The sequence below is a fragment of the Diplodia seriata genome, assembly GCF_021436955.1.
Source record: "Diplodia seriata strain FDS-637 chromosome Unknown scaffold_8, whole genome shotgun sequence".
Taxonomy (NCBI): domain Eukaryota; kingdom Fungi; phylum Ascomycota; class Dothideomycetes; order Botryosphaeriales; family Botryosphaeriaceae; genus Diplodia; species Diplodia seriata.
In genome coordinates, this window is record NW_027117315.1 from 311166 (window position 1) to 325923 (window position 14758).

A 14758-nucleotide genomic window follows, 5' to 3' on the forward strand; every position below is an offset into this window, starting at 1 on the left:
GCTATCTTCGGTGCCGTTGGGTTGCCCAACAGACGTAGCATGAGGCCGTTTGCTCGCACAAGACTCGTGTCCCGGGTGATTGGTGCAATATTAAGCCAGAGGCAATTACGAAAGCGTTTGTCGTCGACCATCGCACCATCCCTGCCGCCGCGGCCACCGGCTCAGCAACGCGAGGTCGGGTTCGTAGTTCGTACGTCGAAGCTTATTCATTCCACCTCCCTCGCCTGGGGGGCGACTGTCAGCAGACTTTTGCTTTTCCGCAGAGGATTCACCTTATCGGCGACACTTTCTGAGTAAGCTCGATAATGTTGGAACTACTGCAGGGACATCAGCACTTGGGCCTAGCGGCGATGGTCTCCACTTCCCGCAGGCACCCACCGAGACCGCCATGGGATTACCCGACCATCTCGTCTCCCAGCGTGCAGGATCCTAAGCCGCCTCCGTCGCCGAAAGACCAACAGATGATTTCCCGCGCATGGCTTAGGCCCGAAACTTGTGCGGCGCACCGCCGCTCTCGAGCCACATCAGCACTGGGCGCCCCGCCTCCCCATCGCGGCTTCCAGAAGGGCTGGAGAACGACGCGGCTCAACAGAAGCGGGTTACGTGGCTTGTCGGCCGCGGCGGCCGGGGCCAGCAGAGGCTCCAGGTCGGGAGCGTGCTTGACGAAGCGCAGCCTTACGGGCGCTGTCAACGCTCTGTTCCAGAAGGGCGGGCGGGCATGCTGGCGGTGTCTGCGCGGGTCGATAAGAACGCCCAGCGGCGCGAGCGGGAGGGTTCGAGCGTGCGTGGGCGAGCAGCTCTATCGGGCCGTCCACGGCTTTATAGTACCGTCGCCATCGCCCCTTATCCACAGCTTCCATGGCCCGCCCGCCGTCTTCCAGAAGCTCGCGAACTCCCGCCAACCCGGCCCAATGAGGTCCGCCCGGTCTGGGGTAGCCTTCGTGCCGCGCTGCAGTCCAGCACGCCCTTAGTCAGGGGATCAAGGTGTTGCCTTACATACACAGCACGCTGCCGTCGTCGCTCGCCGTCACGAGTCAGCTAGGTCCGCGCTGCTGGATCAAGGGGCGGGCGTGTGCCGTGTCGGGCGCCGCCGTGGCTTGCTCCCAGGCTCTCGCGCGGTCGGCTAAGGATCCGCCTTCTAGAAGGCTGGGGAGGATTTTCGACGCAACCCTCAGGGGTAAGCAGCGGCATCCCAGGCTCGTAGGGCGGGCACCCATCTCTTTTTGGGTTTGACGTTAAGCTTCCCTGTGAGGATGTGGTCGCAAAACATCGTTTAACTCGAGACGCGGGTGTGTGAGGCAGACGAATCAGTCTCCTGCAAATTTGAGAGCCAGACAGCGTTGCACCGGCAAGAAGGCACAGCCTCTGCAGCCGTTGCGACGGGTCGACGTCTTCGAGTGAGGTGGCGGCGCGCACGTGTGGCGCGTCGGGCGCACGTGACTGCGGGCGACGTGCAACGTGCGACGTCATCTCGCTGAAAGGTTCACGATCGAGTTGACACCGGCAGCAGCACCTCCACGCCCTCTCCCTCACCACAACCACACCGATCCGACATGTCTGCTCGACGGAAGCCGTCCCGCAGCTCCGGCAGCTACAACGAGCCTCCGCCCAACGCCACCATGGAGAACGACAGCACAAGCCCTCACCGCACGTCTCTAGCACGGCTCTCGCCCTTCCTGCCCACACGCCTCGAGCTCCTCCTCCTGTCGATCTATCCCGCCACACTGGTGCTCGGTTCCGTCTTCTCTATCATCTCGCCCACGACGCGCAACGCCCCCTACAGCGCCACGACGCAATCGCATCCGGTCGACCAGGCGCCGTCGTACTTTGCGCAGAAGAAGAACATCTTCAACGTGCTGTTCGTCAAGAAGGGCTGGGCGTGGACGACGGGGGCGCTGTTCCTGTTCGTGCTGACGCACCCGAGCCTGGGCCCTCCGATGCGGCCCGTCCTCACGCCGCGTCGGGCGCGCAGCGTGCTGCGCTGGGCGCTGGTCACGCTCGCCTGGGTCTTCGTCACGCAGTGGTTCTTCGGGCCGCCGCTCATCGATACCCTCTTCCGCTTCACCGGCGGCCAGTGCGAGCTGGTGCGCGACGACCCGGGCGCGCGCGCGGCCATGTCGGACGCGCGCGAGTACATCACGGCCGCGACGTGCAAGGTCGCCGGCGGCGCGTGGAAAGGGGGCCATGACATCAGCGGGCACGTCTTCCTGCTGATCTTGGGCAGCCTGCTGCTCTGGCTGGAGATCCTGCCCGCGGTGCTGCGCTCCGAGGGCCTGCGCGACGGCCGGCGCATCGTCATGGCGGACGGCAAGACGCGCACGGCGGGCGCCGAGGCCCAGCGCGAGAGCCACTCGTACTCGGCTGCCGTCGTCGTCGACGACGAGAAGGACCCTGGGCTCGGGGTCAAGGTGTCGCTGGGGGTCATGGCGCTGAGTTGGTGGATGCTCCTCATGACGGCCGCCTTCTTCCACACGTGGTTTGAGAAGTTCACCGGGCTGCTCGTCGCCTTCTCCGCCATTTGGCTCATCTACTTCCTTCCGCGCGGCGTTCCGGCATATCGCGCCGTCATCGGCATGCCTGGCGTGTAGTAGATCAAGGGGTTGTTGATTGACATGGGTGGGGAGGCTCGAGTCGAAAGCTTGGGACAAGGCTCCAACACTCATGACGTCGTTCTCGTACTACGCCACCGATAATCACCAAATGTTACCCTCCTCATAGACGCATGCTCCACTAGCGCCTTTTGTCGTCCGTAGAAAAGTCATTGGCATGGCGTGGAAATGCTTGGTCGCAACGCCAATAAGCAAAGAAAGGAAATTGCGAGAGATGCATCCCCAATCTCACACGTGTCGCTGATGCCCGCAACGTTTCAGATCCTTTTTTGCCGCCCCCCATCACTTGCATCCTTTCTGATCACGTACCGGGAATCCAAATGTCGGGCTAGCATACAGCGATGATCCTCTTGCTTGCCTTGCACCTCCTCCCCACAAACTGTTGCCACGCCTCAAGGATCATGGATGACCCCTTCTCGTCCACACCCCAGGGATTCACTAACGTCGACCGTCAATGTTTTGATTTTTTCTTGTTTCCTTTCTTTCTTTATTTCTTACTGCTTTTGCTCCCGTGATGCCGCTAGATGTGCAACAGAAGTATGTATGTGCTTCCAAAACAAGACCTTGTTCACACCTACCTGTCAGAGCTACCACCGACACGAGACGCCTAGCTAGCATGGACTCGAACAATCGGGTTTGACGCCCGTGTCCCGCCCCACGTCAAGAGCGTCGGATTACAGCAGCAACACGACATCGGATGGTTTCCTTATTTTTTTTTTCTTTGGACCAAAAAAACGACTGGGAGTATTCGGTGAGTGAGTTGGGTGGGTGGGCGGGGCTCAAGTGCATACATACAGCATCGAACGCGTTGCAAAGCGGAGACAATGATCTCTCCACCCGATGATCAGCCCTGCTCGTGTGGTGGTGGTGGTGGTGGTGGTGGTGAAGTGTATGTATGTATGTATCACAGCGTCGAAACTTTTTTTTTTTTTTGTCGCGTCCGAACAAGGTTGACCGACCAACCAACCAACAAGCTTCCTTCCCCAACGGACGGTTTCCCTACTGACCCCGCACGAAACACGCATCTCCAATGCTGCGAGTCATTCTCCAACAGGGTTAGGCCTGCCGTGCTGAGGGGGGGGAGGGGAGGGAAGAAAAACGAAAAAAAGAAGGTGCGAGGCTGCGCTCGGTGAGGCTGCGACAAGCTGCTGCAGGGATCGTTCGATGCTTTCCCCTCCCTCCGCACTTGAAGCGATCATCCTTGGAGAGCCGGATTTTTATCCGGTCATCGTCCCCCCCAACCTCTTGCGTCGCGTCTAAAGGATCCGACCAGCTGCTCGCTTCCTTCGAGCTGGGGGGTTTTGGGTTGGAAGCAACCGCCAGTAGTGCGTGGCTTCCATGGCTCCGTCGTTTCCCAAGGTTTATGTTCCAAGCATTAAGTCTCGACGTACTGTCTACGGTTGGGTTTTCTCCACGGCCGGTGGTGAGGCGGGTGGTGAGGCGGTCTGAACCAAATCGCGTACAGGTGGTCACTCGCAATGAAGATTTCACGGGCCTGCCGAACGGCACGGGTCACCACTCCCTTCACATCTCGTGTCTGGATGTATCCGCACAGGCTCGAAAACGGGGGTATCTTATCTACAGGATATGAGGAACAGATGACGCTAACCCGCTTCCGGACTTCCTGATCAGGCTAAGTAACTCGGGGTGGTGGCGCAAAGAGCCTCACAACAACACCCGTCGGCTATTATCTTCTTTTTCATCTCCAGCTCGTTCACGGCAATTTTTTGCAGCCACCGTGTGCCGGGGGGGACGCTGGGTAAGCATTGCACATTATCGTGAAGAAGTTCGAGGCCTCGCGTGCTCGCACCCGGCCACAAATTTCCACAATCACCCCACGGTATGCCGCCGCGCGACTCGGTGGGAAACAGGTATCCTGCTTCCCATTTCCAAGAACCTGCACGCTCCGGCTTTTGCGGAAGATGGAGAGAGAAAGAGAGAGCGAGCACCGATACCCACCTCCGCCGCCCCCCTTTTCTTTTTTCCCTTTAGCCGTTGCATGAGACGTACGTCGTCACCTCACATCACGACATGGCCCCAACCAAGCCTCATTGACCACGTTCGCCTTGTCATTGCACCCTGCTGCCACCATCATCACACCGGACCTTTTCTCACTTCAGCCTTCCCAGGGGCTCCAGGCCAGATTTATCCGTGTGTTCGCCGCGGCGTGCTTTGTCGTCCGATTCCCGTTGTTGTGAGACGAGCAAAAGCAAAAGTGGGCGGCGCGGCGCAGGGTGGATGAAAAGGAAAGCGCGCGCGTGACCTGAACTGATGATGCCCCGCGCACTGCACTGCCACAACTTGCGACTGCGCATCGTGTGAGGGTGGCATCTCTGGGGCTTCTGGGACCGGGGATCCCTTGGCTCGTTCCATGTGAGAGAGAGAGAGAGGGGGGGGGGGGGAAGAGGGAGAAGCGTTTTTGGGCACTGGCACTGTCTCGATGGAGTTGTTTGGCTGCTGGACCGGCAGTGCTGTGATATATTGTATCCGCTCTCTCTCTCTCTCTCTCTCTCTCTCATGAGTAGAAAAGACGAAGGAAAGAACGCAAAAGCAGAAGCAAGCCAAGCATCACCCGTCAGAGAGTTTCCCTCGCCGGCCCGGGACGATTCTGGGCTACGTAGCTTTTCTGCGGAAGGAAAGGTTTTGCTAGGCCTCGCGGATTGCCGGCGCCATCAACTGGCAGAGGCAACGGACTCGGTCATTGAGGATTGATTGGATCGCTCGAGAAGGACTCTTACCCGTTACCGGCGCAACAGGATATCATCAACGCCGTACGGGGATGCAACTTCATATCAGTTATGGATGCCACTTCCTTCTTTTACCAATGGCGAATTAAAGAGGAGGATCGACACAAGCTCACCGTGAATTCCCATCGCGGACAAGAATCCTTCAAGGTCGCGATCATGGGCTACATCAACTCCGCTTCCTACAGTCAACGCCAGTTCGACGCCATCATACGCGACTTTCGCCTTTTCTGCAGAGCATATATCGACGATCTTACCGTGTTCGACAAGTCATTGGAGGAACACCTTCGCCACCTGGATCGGTTTCTGGCGAAGATGGTGGAACACGAAATCACCCTGTCTCCAGATCTGGCGGTCACCGACGATCAACGAAAACGTGTTGGCAGCCTCCTGTACACGTGGAAGGATTTGTTCCGTTACTCTATTCGACAAGTCCCCCCAATGGATCTGATTGTTCACCGCATCCCAACGTATGCCAATTCAAAGCCCAAGGCAGCCTCAATGCCCTTATATATACCCAACCTCACCAGTGCTCGGCTCATGTCCGTCGAGAGCTTCTACGAGTAGTCGAGTAGATGACCGTAGGTGATGCCGTCAGCTTCAACGATGTGCTTGTTGAGGAACTGCTGCACCATGAGACAGTCCGGAGCACCTTCCATTCCTCGGAAAAATTCCTGCATTACAACTCCCAGCTGTGCCTGAGTCTCGGCTCGAGCAGTTCGCTCTCGTTCTTCCTTATCCTTCTGTGCTCTGGACTTCATGAGGCCTGCAGCTGCGACTCCGTCATGTAGGTCGATGTGCGAGTCCCGGGCAATCTGAGCCGCCATGTCGAAACTGACTGGCTTACCCGCACGGCACTCCGCTCGATACTGTCCCATCGCCACACGACAAGCCACCTTATCATTGAGATGAGAGAGGAACCTCTCAATAAGCGCTTTGGTGTTCGCTGTCGAGCCCAATGATCTGAACAGGCGGGTAACGCTTAGACCTCTCTTCTTCTACCTCCTGGGCTTCTTCGTTTCTTCCCGGATAGGTTCTAAGGATAAACCGGCGTCCTCCCTGTCCCTCTTGGAATACCCCCCCCCCCCCCCCCCCTGTCGATCGCTCCTGCCAACAACGGCATGTCAACTCTTTCCATGTCCATCAGAAAACCTGGCCGCACCTGCTAAAGTACAAGATCTGTCCCGAAGAGATCGTCCGGCTCCTCCTCCCGTTCCTGCTTCACTGGCTCATTGAGTACCGTCTCGAGGACAACAACTCCGGCACCGACGCCTTGATCACCCCTAGCGACACCACCGAGGCTAAGCAGAGGAAGTACGAGGTTGTAGAAGAAAGGTTGGAAAGGTGGGTGGGAGGGTATTTATATCTTCGGGGCGCTTGGACCCTGGGGGTCCTGGGGTGCAGGCGCGGGGCAGTTACCGGAAGTGAGACCGACGGAGAAGCTGGTACAGTAATCGGGAGGACCTGGACGGTAGGTCGTGAGAGTCAAGCGCGTCGGCGCCCTCTTCTCGTAGTGACCCGGGTGCGCATTGTCGTAGTCTTGCATAAGTTCCTGTGCTCCGTCCAATTCCATCTCAGAGCGCCAATCAAGCAGCCCAACAGGCGGGTTACCGCCAACGAGACCGCGAGACTGGTCGAGAAGGGACTGATGGAGCCCAAGCCAAGAACTCCAAGAGCCCTTAAGACTGCCGAGAGACGCGAAGGGGATAAGGAGTACTTCAAAGACCATAGGAGCCTGGAAGGCTGCGCGCGCGGCGAAGGAGACGGAAGAAGAGCGTGATGCCAGGCGGGCCCACCAAGCAGAACAACAGGCGGGTTACCGCAAACGAGAAGGAGACGGAAGAAGAGCGTGATGCCAGGCGGGCCCACCAAGCAGAACAACAGGCGGGTTACCGCAAACGAGAAGGAGACGGAAGAAGAGCGTGATGCCAGACCGACTTGCTACTGAGACACCCGAGGAGCAGACGGACAGGAAAGCAAAGAGCGCAGCTGCGCAAGCTGCTTACCGTGCACGGAAGAAGGCCGGCTTGACAAAGCCAAGATCGACCGCTTAGCCCTCAAACGCGGACACTTCACCAGCACCAGAAGTGCTTCCGAACCCCCCTTAGTCTCCACGACGTCGACTTCTTATTCCGGCTCCTTCAACGAAGAAGCGAGTCAACAGCTCTAAGGCATCTTCGACGAGGATATCGAAGAAACTGAAGCAACCGAAGACTCTAGTTTCGTCGGGCCCTCTAGATAAAGCCGGCCTTACGAAGTCGAGATCCGCACCTAACGATAATCCCGTTTAAGATAGATCTATTCCTTCGACTTTAGTGAAGCAGGCAGTCGAGGAAGTGGCTGGGGATGCCACCGTCACCGATAGTAAATGCGCCGGAGGCGTGATAGTAGGCAGAAATACTCCGGGCCGGAAACGAGGTCCTGCATTACTTCTATATGGGTGGTCATGGACGCTGAAGAGGCGAAGCGCTGTGGTTACTACCAAGAACCATCCCTTCTTCGGCCAGTCCTTCAACGTCCACGGCTACAACAGGATGGGCCCCGACGCTGCTAAGGCCTACATCCTCCGGGCTCCCCGGAAAGTCCAGGGTAGTAACTCATTGCCTCTCCCGCGACTGGAACGTAGGGAGTTGAAGCACCAGTACTGACGTAGATGGGCGGTGGGAAGGCAGATACTCGCGTCCGGATCCGGACTTTAAGTGCCAACGAGGAAGCCGGTGATAGCGGATAGAGCGCAGGGTCGACGTGAAGGCCTCGATACCCTTTTGGCAGTCCCGATTCGGATATTCCAGCAGAGAGAATCTCGATCTCGCTGTGTTTATACCATACCAACTGCACTATGACACCAGTGCAAGGATAAGAGTACTAGCTTAATTAAGAAATCGATCTGGCGTAGTCAATTAATATAGGGATAAAATATCCGTGACCGTGCTGTCTTTAACTCCCTCAATGAGATGTCATAACATATTTCTGCACGGGCAGTTGAATCCAAGATCCGGACATAGATGTGGAGTTTGAATGCGCACATCTACATCCGGATATTGGATTCAACTGCCCGTGTAGGCACAAGAGTGTTAGTGTGAACTTAAGAGATCGATCTGACGTAGTCAAATGTCCGTGACCGTGTTGTCCTTGACTCCTCAATGGGATGTCACAACACATTTCTATATGTAGTTGAATCCAAGATCCGGATGTAGATGTGGGTGCGATGTCGCTGTGTGCCTGCATCTTCTCTAAGGCTTTGGTGGATGGGGTAGTAGAGGCGTTCAAGATCCGGTCGAAGTATTTCTTAGAATCGGCATCGGTGCTGTCCGGATGGGTAGGTGAGCGCTTGTCCTTGCCGAAGTTATTCAGGTTAGACTGCATATAGTCTTGCAGCAACTTTCTGTTGCGTGGAGACAGGTCGTTGCGGGCAAGATGGGCTCGGGGTGCGATCCGGTCCGGGTCGAGCAGAGTTTGCTGGGGTGGGTACGCTGCGTAACGAGAAGAACCCAGATCTGCCTGACCATCACAACGCCTGCTGGGACAGCTTGTACACGTTGCATGTCTTCCTGGCCCAGAACGTGAACGAGGCCTGCGCCGGCCACGACTTTGACTCTGCCACGCCTCCGCCGCACGCATTCATGGGTGATGTGGTCTTGGTGTCCATCGACACTGAGCACTACGCACCCGAAGATGAACTCAAGGAAGTCGGCGTGACCACTCTCGACACTAGAGAGATTCGGGATGTCGCACCTGGTCGAGACCTCGTGAATTGGAAGAAGAAGTGTAAGAGTTCGCAAATTTTGCTCGGCAACACCGGCCTCGGCCACATTAAGGGCCCCTACAAATCTGGCATCACGTTCCGGCCGAGGAATATTCCACCCGGCGCTCAGCTCAAAATCATCGCGGCCAAAGACATGAACGCTCTCGGTGCAGAGCTGAAGAAGATGATCCCAGTTTTCGACCCGCCTGCGCCTGCGCCCCCTGCGCCTACGCCTGCGCCCCGTGTGCCTAGTTGGCTGCCTTGGTCCCGAGGCAGTCATCGGTAAAGGTAATGCTCTTTTTGTCGCGGCCGTTCGGAAGGATCCAGAATTTCGACTCAATAGCGTTCTTCTTTACGTCCTTCTTCGCCTTGAGTGTGGTCGCCTGCGCCTTGGCGAAGTCCTCGTGCTGATGCGCACATCTACATCCGGATCTTGGATTCAACTGCCCGCGTAGGAAGAGCGTATCAACCTCGGTGGGCTTAGAAAGCTCAAGTCTGCTGTGGCCTGTCGTGCTGCCATCCGGAGCAGACCTTCGAAGACACCCAGGATGTTGCACTGCCCACGGCAGCAAAAGGCGATTTAGCGACATCGCCGACAGGAACCTGGGATTAGCATGAGAAAGCACCGAGGACCAACCAGCAGTGCAAGCGCTTGTCTAGATGAAGAAGCTGCTGCAGGGCCAAAGATACGGTCTGCAACAGAGGCCACGGCGCAGGAGCCAATCGGTCGGCGGACAGATGTTCTCCCTGCGCATGCGAGATGAGCACGTCTCCACAACTAATAGCTATTCATGCCAGCAGTCCAACGGCGCCCCGCTCGTACATATGTACTGTCAAGTCTTGATGAGAGGTCGAGCTTGGATGGCGATGAACCCTGACGAGCATCTTTGTTGCCCGTCGGTATCACTGGCCCATAGGCGGTGCCACACGTCGGCACGGATGATGACGCGAGCCGCCGATCAGGCTGACCATCCAGCTGATTGAAGATCACTCCTCTGGATGAAACGGCTCTGGTGCGTCCGGGAAAGGGAGGAACATGTCCGTTCCGCTTGGTCTTGCTCTCGAATCCGCGAGAAGATTATGACGAATTCCTCAGATCATCTCATCGGGTCGATTGAACACCAATTGGGGAATAGAGAAGCAGCCCCAGCTCTTTCACCTCGCGTGTTCGACGCAGGCTCTCTCTCATCTCCAAAGAAGCGCGAAAATGCGGCTGAAGAAATGAGACAAGGCTTACCTTTCCAGCCTCAGGTAGCGACCACAACTCACACCAGATATTCCGCCATGGAGAGTGCAGGACCAAGGGCGCCGAATCAAATGCCAATGCCAATGGCCAGAAGATTCTCCGCCCAGCCCCTCGATATCCATCTCGGCCCCACATCTGGCACAACCCACCTGTTCCAAGATTTCAGCAATGGCAAAAACTTGTCCGGTCACGCGGCCATCTGATGAGCTTGCTGCCCATCAACAATCCCGTCGGCGCAAGTAAGACACCATCTCGCGATCGTGAGAGACCCGTGGCGTAACCGGGGAGACGGGGGGCCAGGGCAACAGACGAAGGGCGCCGATCCCCCACCACGACCAGCTTCGTTCGGCAGGCGAAACGAAATGCGCAGGCGGGCGGAGAAGCGATCGGTGATGGTGTCTTGATCGCCAGACACGGCGTTGCGCGGACGACATGATGGATTTGGTGGCTGGCTGGCCTCCGGTCGTGGTTCTCTTTTTCCCTTGGGATGTCGCACCGCGTGCGGCTCGTGCTTCGCGATTGCGTTTAGGGCGTGGGCGGCGGGGAGGCAGAGAGGGCTTGGAGGGTTGGTCCAACGGCGAGGGCGGTTGTGCACGCGAGGGCTGGGATGGAATTCGGGCGGGCTAGCTCGGAAAGGCGTGGATCATCGGCGGGAAGGGGGAGTGTAAATGAGGATGATGAAAGTGACGAGAGGTGTCGAGGTGCGAAGAGTGGGGAAGGCGGACAGAGATCCTGAGATCGCCGTTGCCAACCGGGCAGCAGCCCAAGTCCCCACACCGCAACCGACCTCGCCAAAGCTTTCATCAGCTTCACACAACCAACCGGCCAGGAGCGCTGCATGCTCAAGAAAATCGCGCACCACCGCACAGCAGCTCTTTCAGCCGCCAGGCGATGGGTGATGGCTGCTCCGAGTGCCGATGACGTCGTCCCGCCCGACTGATTGCCCAAGATTGGCAACACGATGCCCCCCCAGCGCCCCCGGCCAACGGCCATCGCCAGTTCGCGTCCTGATGAGTGCAGGCACAGTCGCCGTGTAACCGCACAATGCGAGCGGCGTGCAATGCGATGCTGACGGCGTGCTCAATGGCGGCGCAACTGCACTCCTGTCGATCTTATCGTCGTCAGCCGTGTTACCGTGTGCCGCAACATCACTGTGTCTTGAAGCGAGCTGCCGACGATGATGTCGGAGGCGCTGCTCTCTCCGCCGCCAGCGAATCGCATTGCTTGGCCAGAGACCTTGTTCATCACCTACCCGAATCAGGGGACCCATCACTTATGCGCCTGCGCGTCCATGGCCCATCGACACTCTCGTTTCTGCTGCCCCTTCGGAGCTCGCAGACGTTGAGGGCCGTCGCATTGGCCCTGAAAAAGAAGCGTACCACCAAAAGCAAAAGGATCCCACCACTGGAGGGAGAAGCAGCAAAGATTCCAAGCTTCACCATGGCCGGTACTACCCCAGGTAAGGGCCGATTCATTGCCCATTCCAGTAAACGGCCCGGCCGGGCGGAATCGTGGTGCGCAAGGCAGCACTTACCGACGACTACTGGGGCTGCTGGCAGCAAGCAAGCAAGCATGCCATGCAGAGGCTGCTGCCCGCCCTCTCCCCGGCCCGACCATCACACTTTCGGACCTTTGCCGCCCGTCCTGCCTGCCTGCTCTCCACATCCTACTTAGGTACCACCTTGCCCGCCCCAAGTCCCTCTGCTTCCCTTTCCTCCCTTTCCCATTCTTCTGCTTCGTCTTCCACCTCGACCCTTGCCCCAATGTGACGACACCGTTTCCTTGGCCCGTCTCTCATGCACCGCGACCTTCCTTCCACTACGGATTCCCTTTTATCAATTTACAACAGATATCGACGAGGCATATCCAATCGCAGCCTTCCCTCGGAGCCATTTCCGACGCATGGCCTCCCACGTCTTGCCGTCTCGCGTGCCCCAGACTCCCAATACATCCTGAACCGTCTGGACTTGCCTCGCCCGTTGAATCCATCCAACCAACCCAACCGGAACACATCACCTGACCTTCGCATACTCACCGCCCCGGACGCCTTCCCTTGCCACACCCACGTTATACTTCTCGCAGAATCCTTCATTCGCCCCCTCTTACGTGCCTCTCCGTCACCCTTCGGCCCTTCGGCCTTCACTCTCGTCCAATTGCTTCCTACTCTCTTTCCCCTCTCTTTCCGCCACGCAACACTCAACCAAAGATTGCCCAGTACGGGCCTCACTTGGACACAATGTTCTCCAATGACAACGGCAATCCTCGCAGTTGTTCTTCCATTGGGCCTTGGCTGTACGGCATGCCGAAATGAGCATGTGCGCGAACAAATATATCCAAAACACCCTCAAACATTTTCCAGTTCCAACGCTTTTGTCCCCCACCTCCCGCCTCGCTCTCTGCTTTCATGTCCTCTTTCTCTCCTTCAAATCTCCTACGTCCCTCTCCTTCCCACCCGTTTCCATGCTATCCATCCCCCCACGCACCCCTTCCTTCTTGCTCCGTCCATCCCACCTGGATCCATCATGCAAATGAGTAGAGAAAGACGAACGAAGCAGGAAAGCAATCGGTAGACGTCAGACTTGCGTCTCTCCAACAGCAACGGAGAGACGAACCGGTGAAGGACACCAGTCATGCACGTTGCACGCAGGGTTCATTCAGATGCAAGAAAGGTAGGTTAGTGATGAAAGAGAGGGGAAAAGGGAAGAAAAGGAAGAAGACGAAAAAAAACACCCTGGATGGTTTCACGTGATGGTGGGAAAGAAAGGAAAACGTGCAGGATGACAGCATTCACATCGCAAACGACAGTACCTCCTTCCCATTTCACACCCTGAACGGGTGGAGAGGGGAGGGAGGAAAGGGGAGGGAGAGGGGAAAAAAAGAAGGAACAGGAAACTGGTCTTGAAATGTGTTTTGCTCATCTTCATGTTCATGTCCGCATCCCCATCTCCTACGAAACCTGCCCAAGAAAGAGACTTCAGGCGGAGAAGAAGAGAAGAAAAAACGACAGAATGCTACTTCTCACGTCACACAAAAGGTATGTATGACACACTCACGCTCACTCATGAGGCAAGACAGGAACAGAACAGAACAGGACAGCAACGACAGCTCGCTACAAATGCTACACCACACACACACACACTACCCCCACGAGGAACTTTTCCATCACATCTCCACCACCGCCACCACCATCTCCATCCGCAACGAACGCGAAAAGAAGAACAGATGGACGACGGAACCAATCCTTTCTTCCTTCCTTCCTCCCTCCCTCCCTCCCTTCCAACGACCTCACACCGATCGATGTACGCGGAAGAACAAGGGAGCCCAGAAAACCCTCCACCCACCTCCCAAACGGAAAAAGAAAAAGAAGAAAAAAGAAATCACACACACCAATGCGGAACCCCGCCCTCCAACTTTAACCTCGAAAGCCACGATTGCCTTGCCTTGCCTCTTCGACGACGTCTCTCTCTCTCCCAACTCACTCGCTCACTCACCCACTCCCGCAATCTTCCCATCCGATGCCGACAAGGACCAAACCAAGCCGGTCGCCCGCCGCCCGTCGCCCCAGCCGCCGCCGCCACGTTGTTTGTTTCATTGAAAAAGGATTGCTGGCTGCCCCTGCCCCTGCCCCGCCCGGACCGAACTGGATCCAACAGGCACAGACGCGCACACCCGCAATCTTAAAAAAACCAACAACAACAACAACGAGGCGACGAATCGGAAGAATGCGACGGACGGGGAGGGGGAGGGGGGAAAATAGGGCGAGCGAGAAAGGAGGAGAGGAGAGGAAACGCCAAAAAAAAAAAAAAGGCAAAAAGCAAAAGAGCCATCTCTTCGGTGCTGACGAGTCGGGGCCGCATTGGTTGTGGGTGATTGATTGATGGATGAATGTCGTCGCGCAGAGGAAAGTTTAAAAGGAAAGGGGGAAAGAAGAAGAGAAAAAAAAAAACCAGTTTCGTTCGTTCATTTGTGTGTGACGGACGGATGAAAACACCAAAAGTTAAAAAGAAAGAGAAAAAAAAAATTCAAAATTCGAAAGAGACAGACAGACAGAGTCGTGGACGGTTGGATTGATTCATCTGAGGTTTGGTTTCGGTTGGTATGTGGTTGGTTGGTTGGATGAAATAATTTTTTGGTTTCTTTTATTTCAAAGAGGGAGAACGATAAAACAAAAATTTGGTGTGCGGCCAGCAACCAGCAAGCAGCAGGATCGGGTGGGTGGAGGGGGAGGAGATGCGTGCGGATTGAGATCGCCGATCCGTTCCAAAGGGTAGGTTTGTTGTGGGAAAGAAGAAAAAAGAATCCCGCCCCCCAGACCCCCGTCCCCGCCCACGCGCACACACACGCACACACACACAGGAATTATTTATTCCTCCATCCGGCCAAACATGCCTTCGTCATCCTCGTCGCTACGACC

General features: G+C 56.7%; 2 protein-coding genes across 2 annotated transcripts; both read left to right on the plus strand.

Moving 5' to 3' along the window:
* Nucleotides 1-1553: 1553 nt before the first annotated feature.
* SLS55_007695 (uncharacterized protein) lies at nucleotides 1554-2588 on the plus strand (the record flags this gene model as incomplete). The annotated part of the gene is made up of 1 exon (XM_066779111.1): nucleotides 1554-2588. The coding sequence occupies one exon, from the start codon at nucleotides 1554-1556 to the stop codon at nucleotides 2586-2588; it is 1035 nt and encodes a 344-aa protein (XP_066629915.1).
* A 6080-nt stretch (nucleotides 2589-8668) lies between these two features.
* SLS55_007696 (uncharacterized protein) lies at nucleotides 8669-9384 on the plus strand (the record flags this gene model as incomplete). The annotated part of the gene is made up of 2 exons (XM_066779112.1): nucleotides 8669-8672; nucleotides 8807-9384. The coding sequence occupies 2 exons, from the start codon at nucleotides 8669-8671 to the stop codon at nucleotides 9382-9384; spliced, it is 582 nt and encodes a 193-aa protein (XP_066629916.1).
* Nucleotides 9385-14758: the final 5374 nt, after the last annotated feature.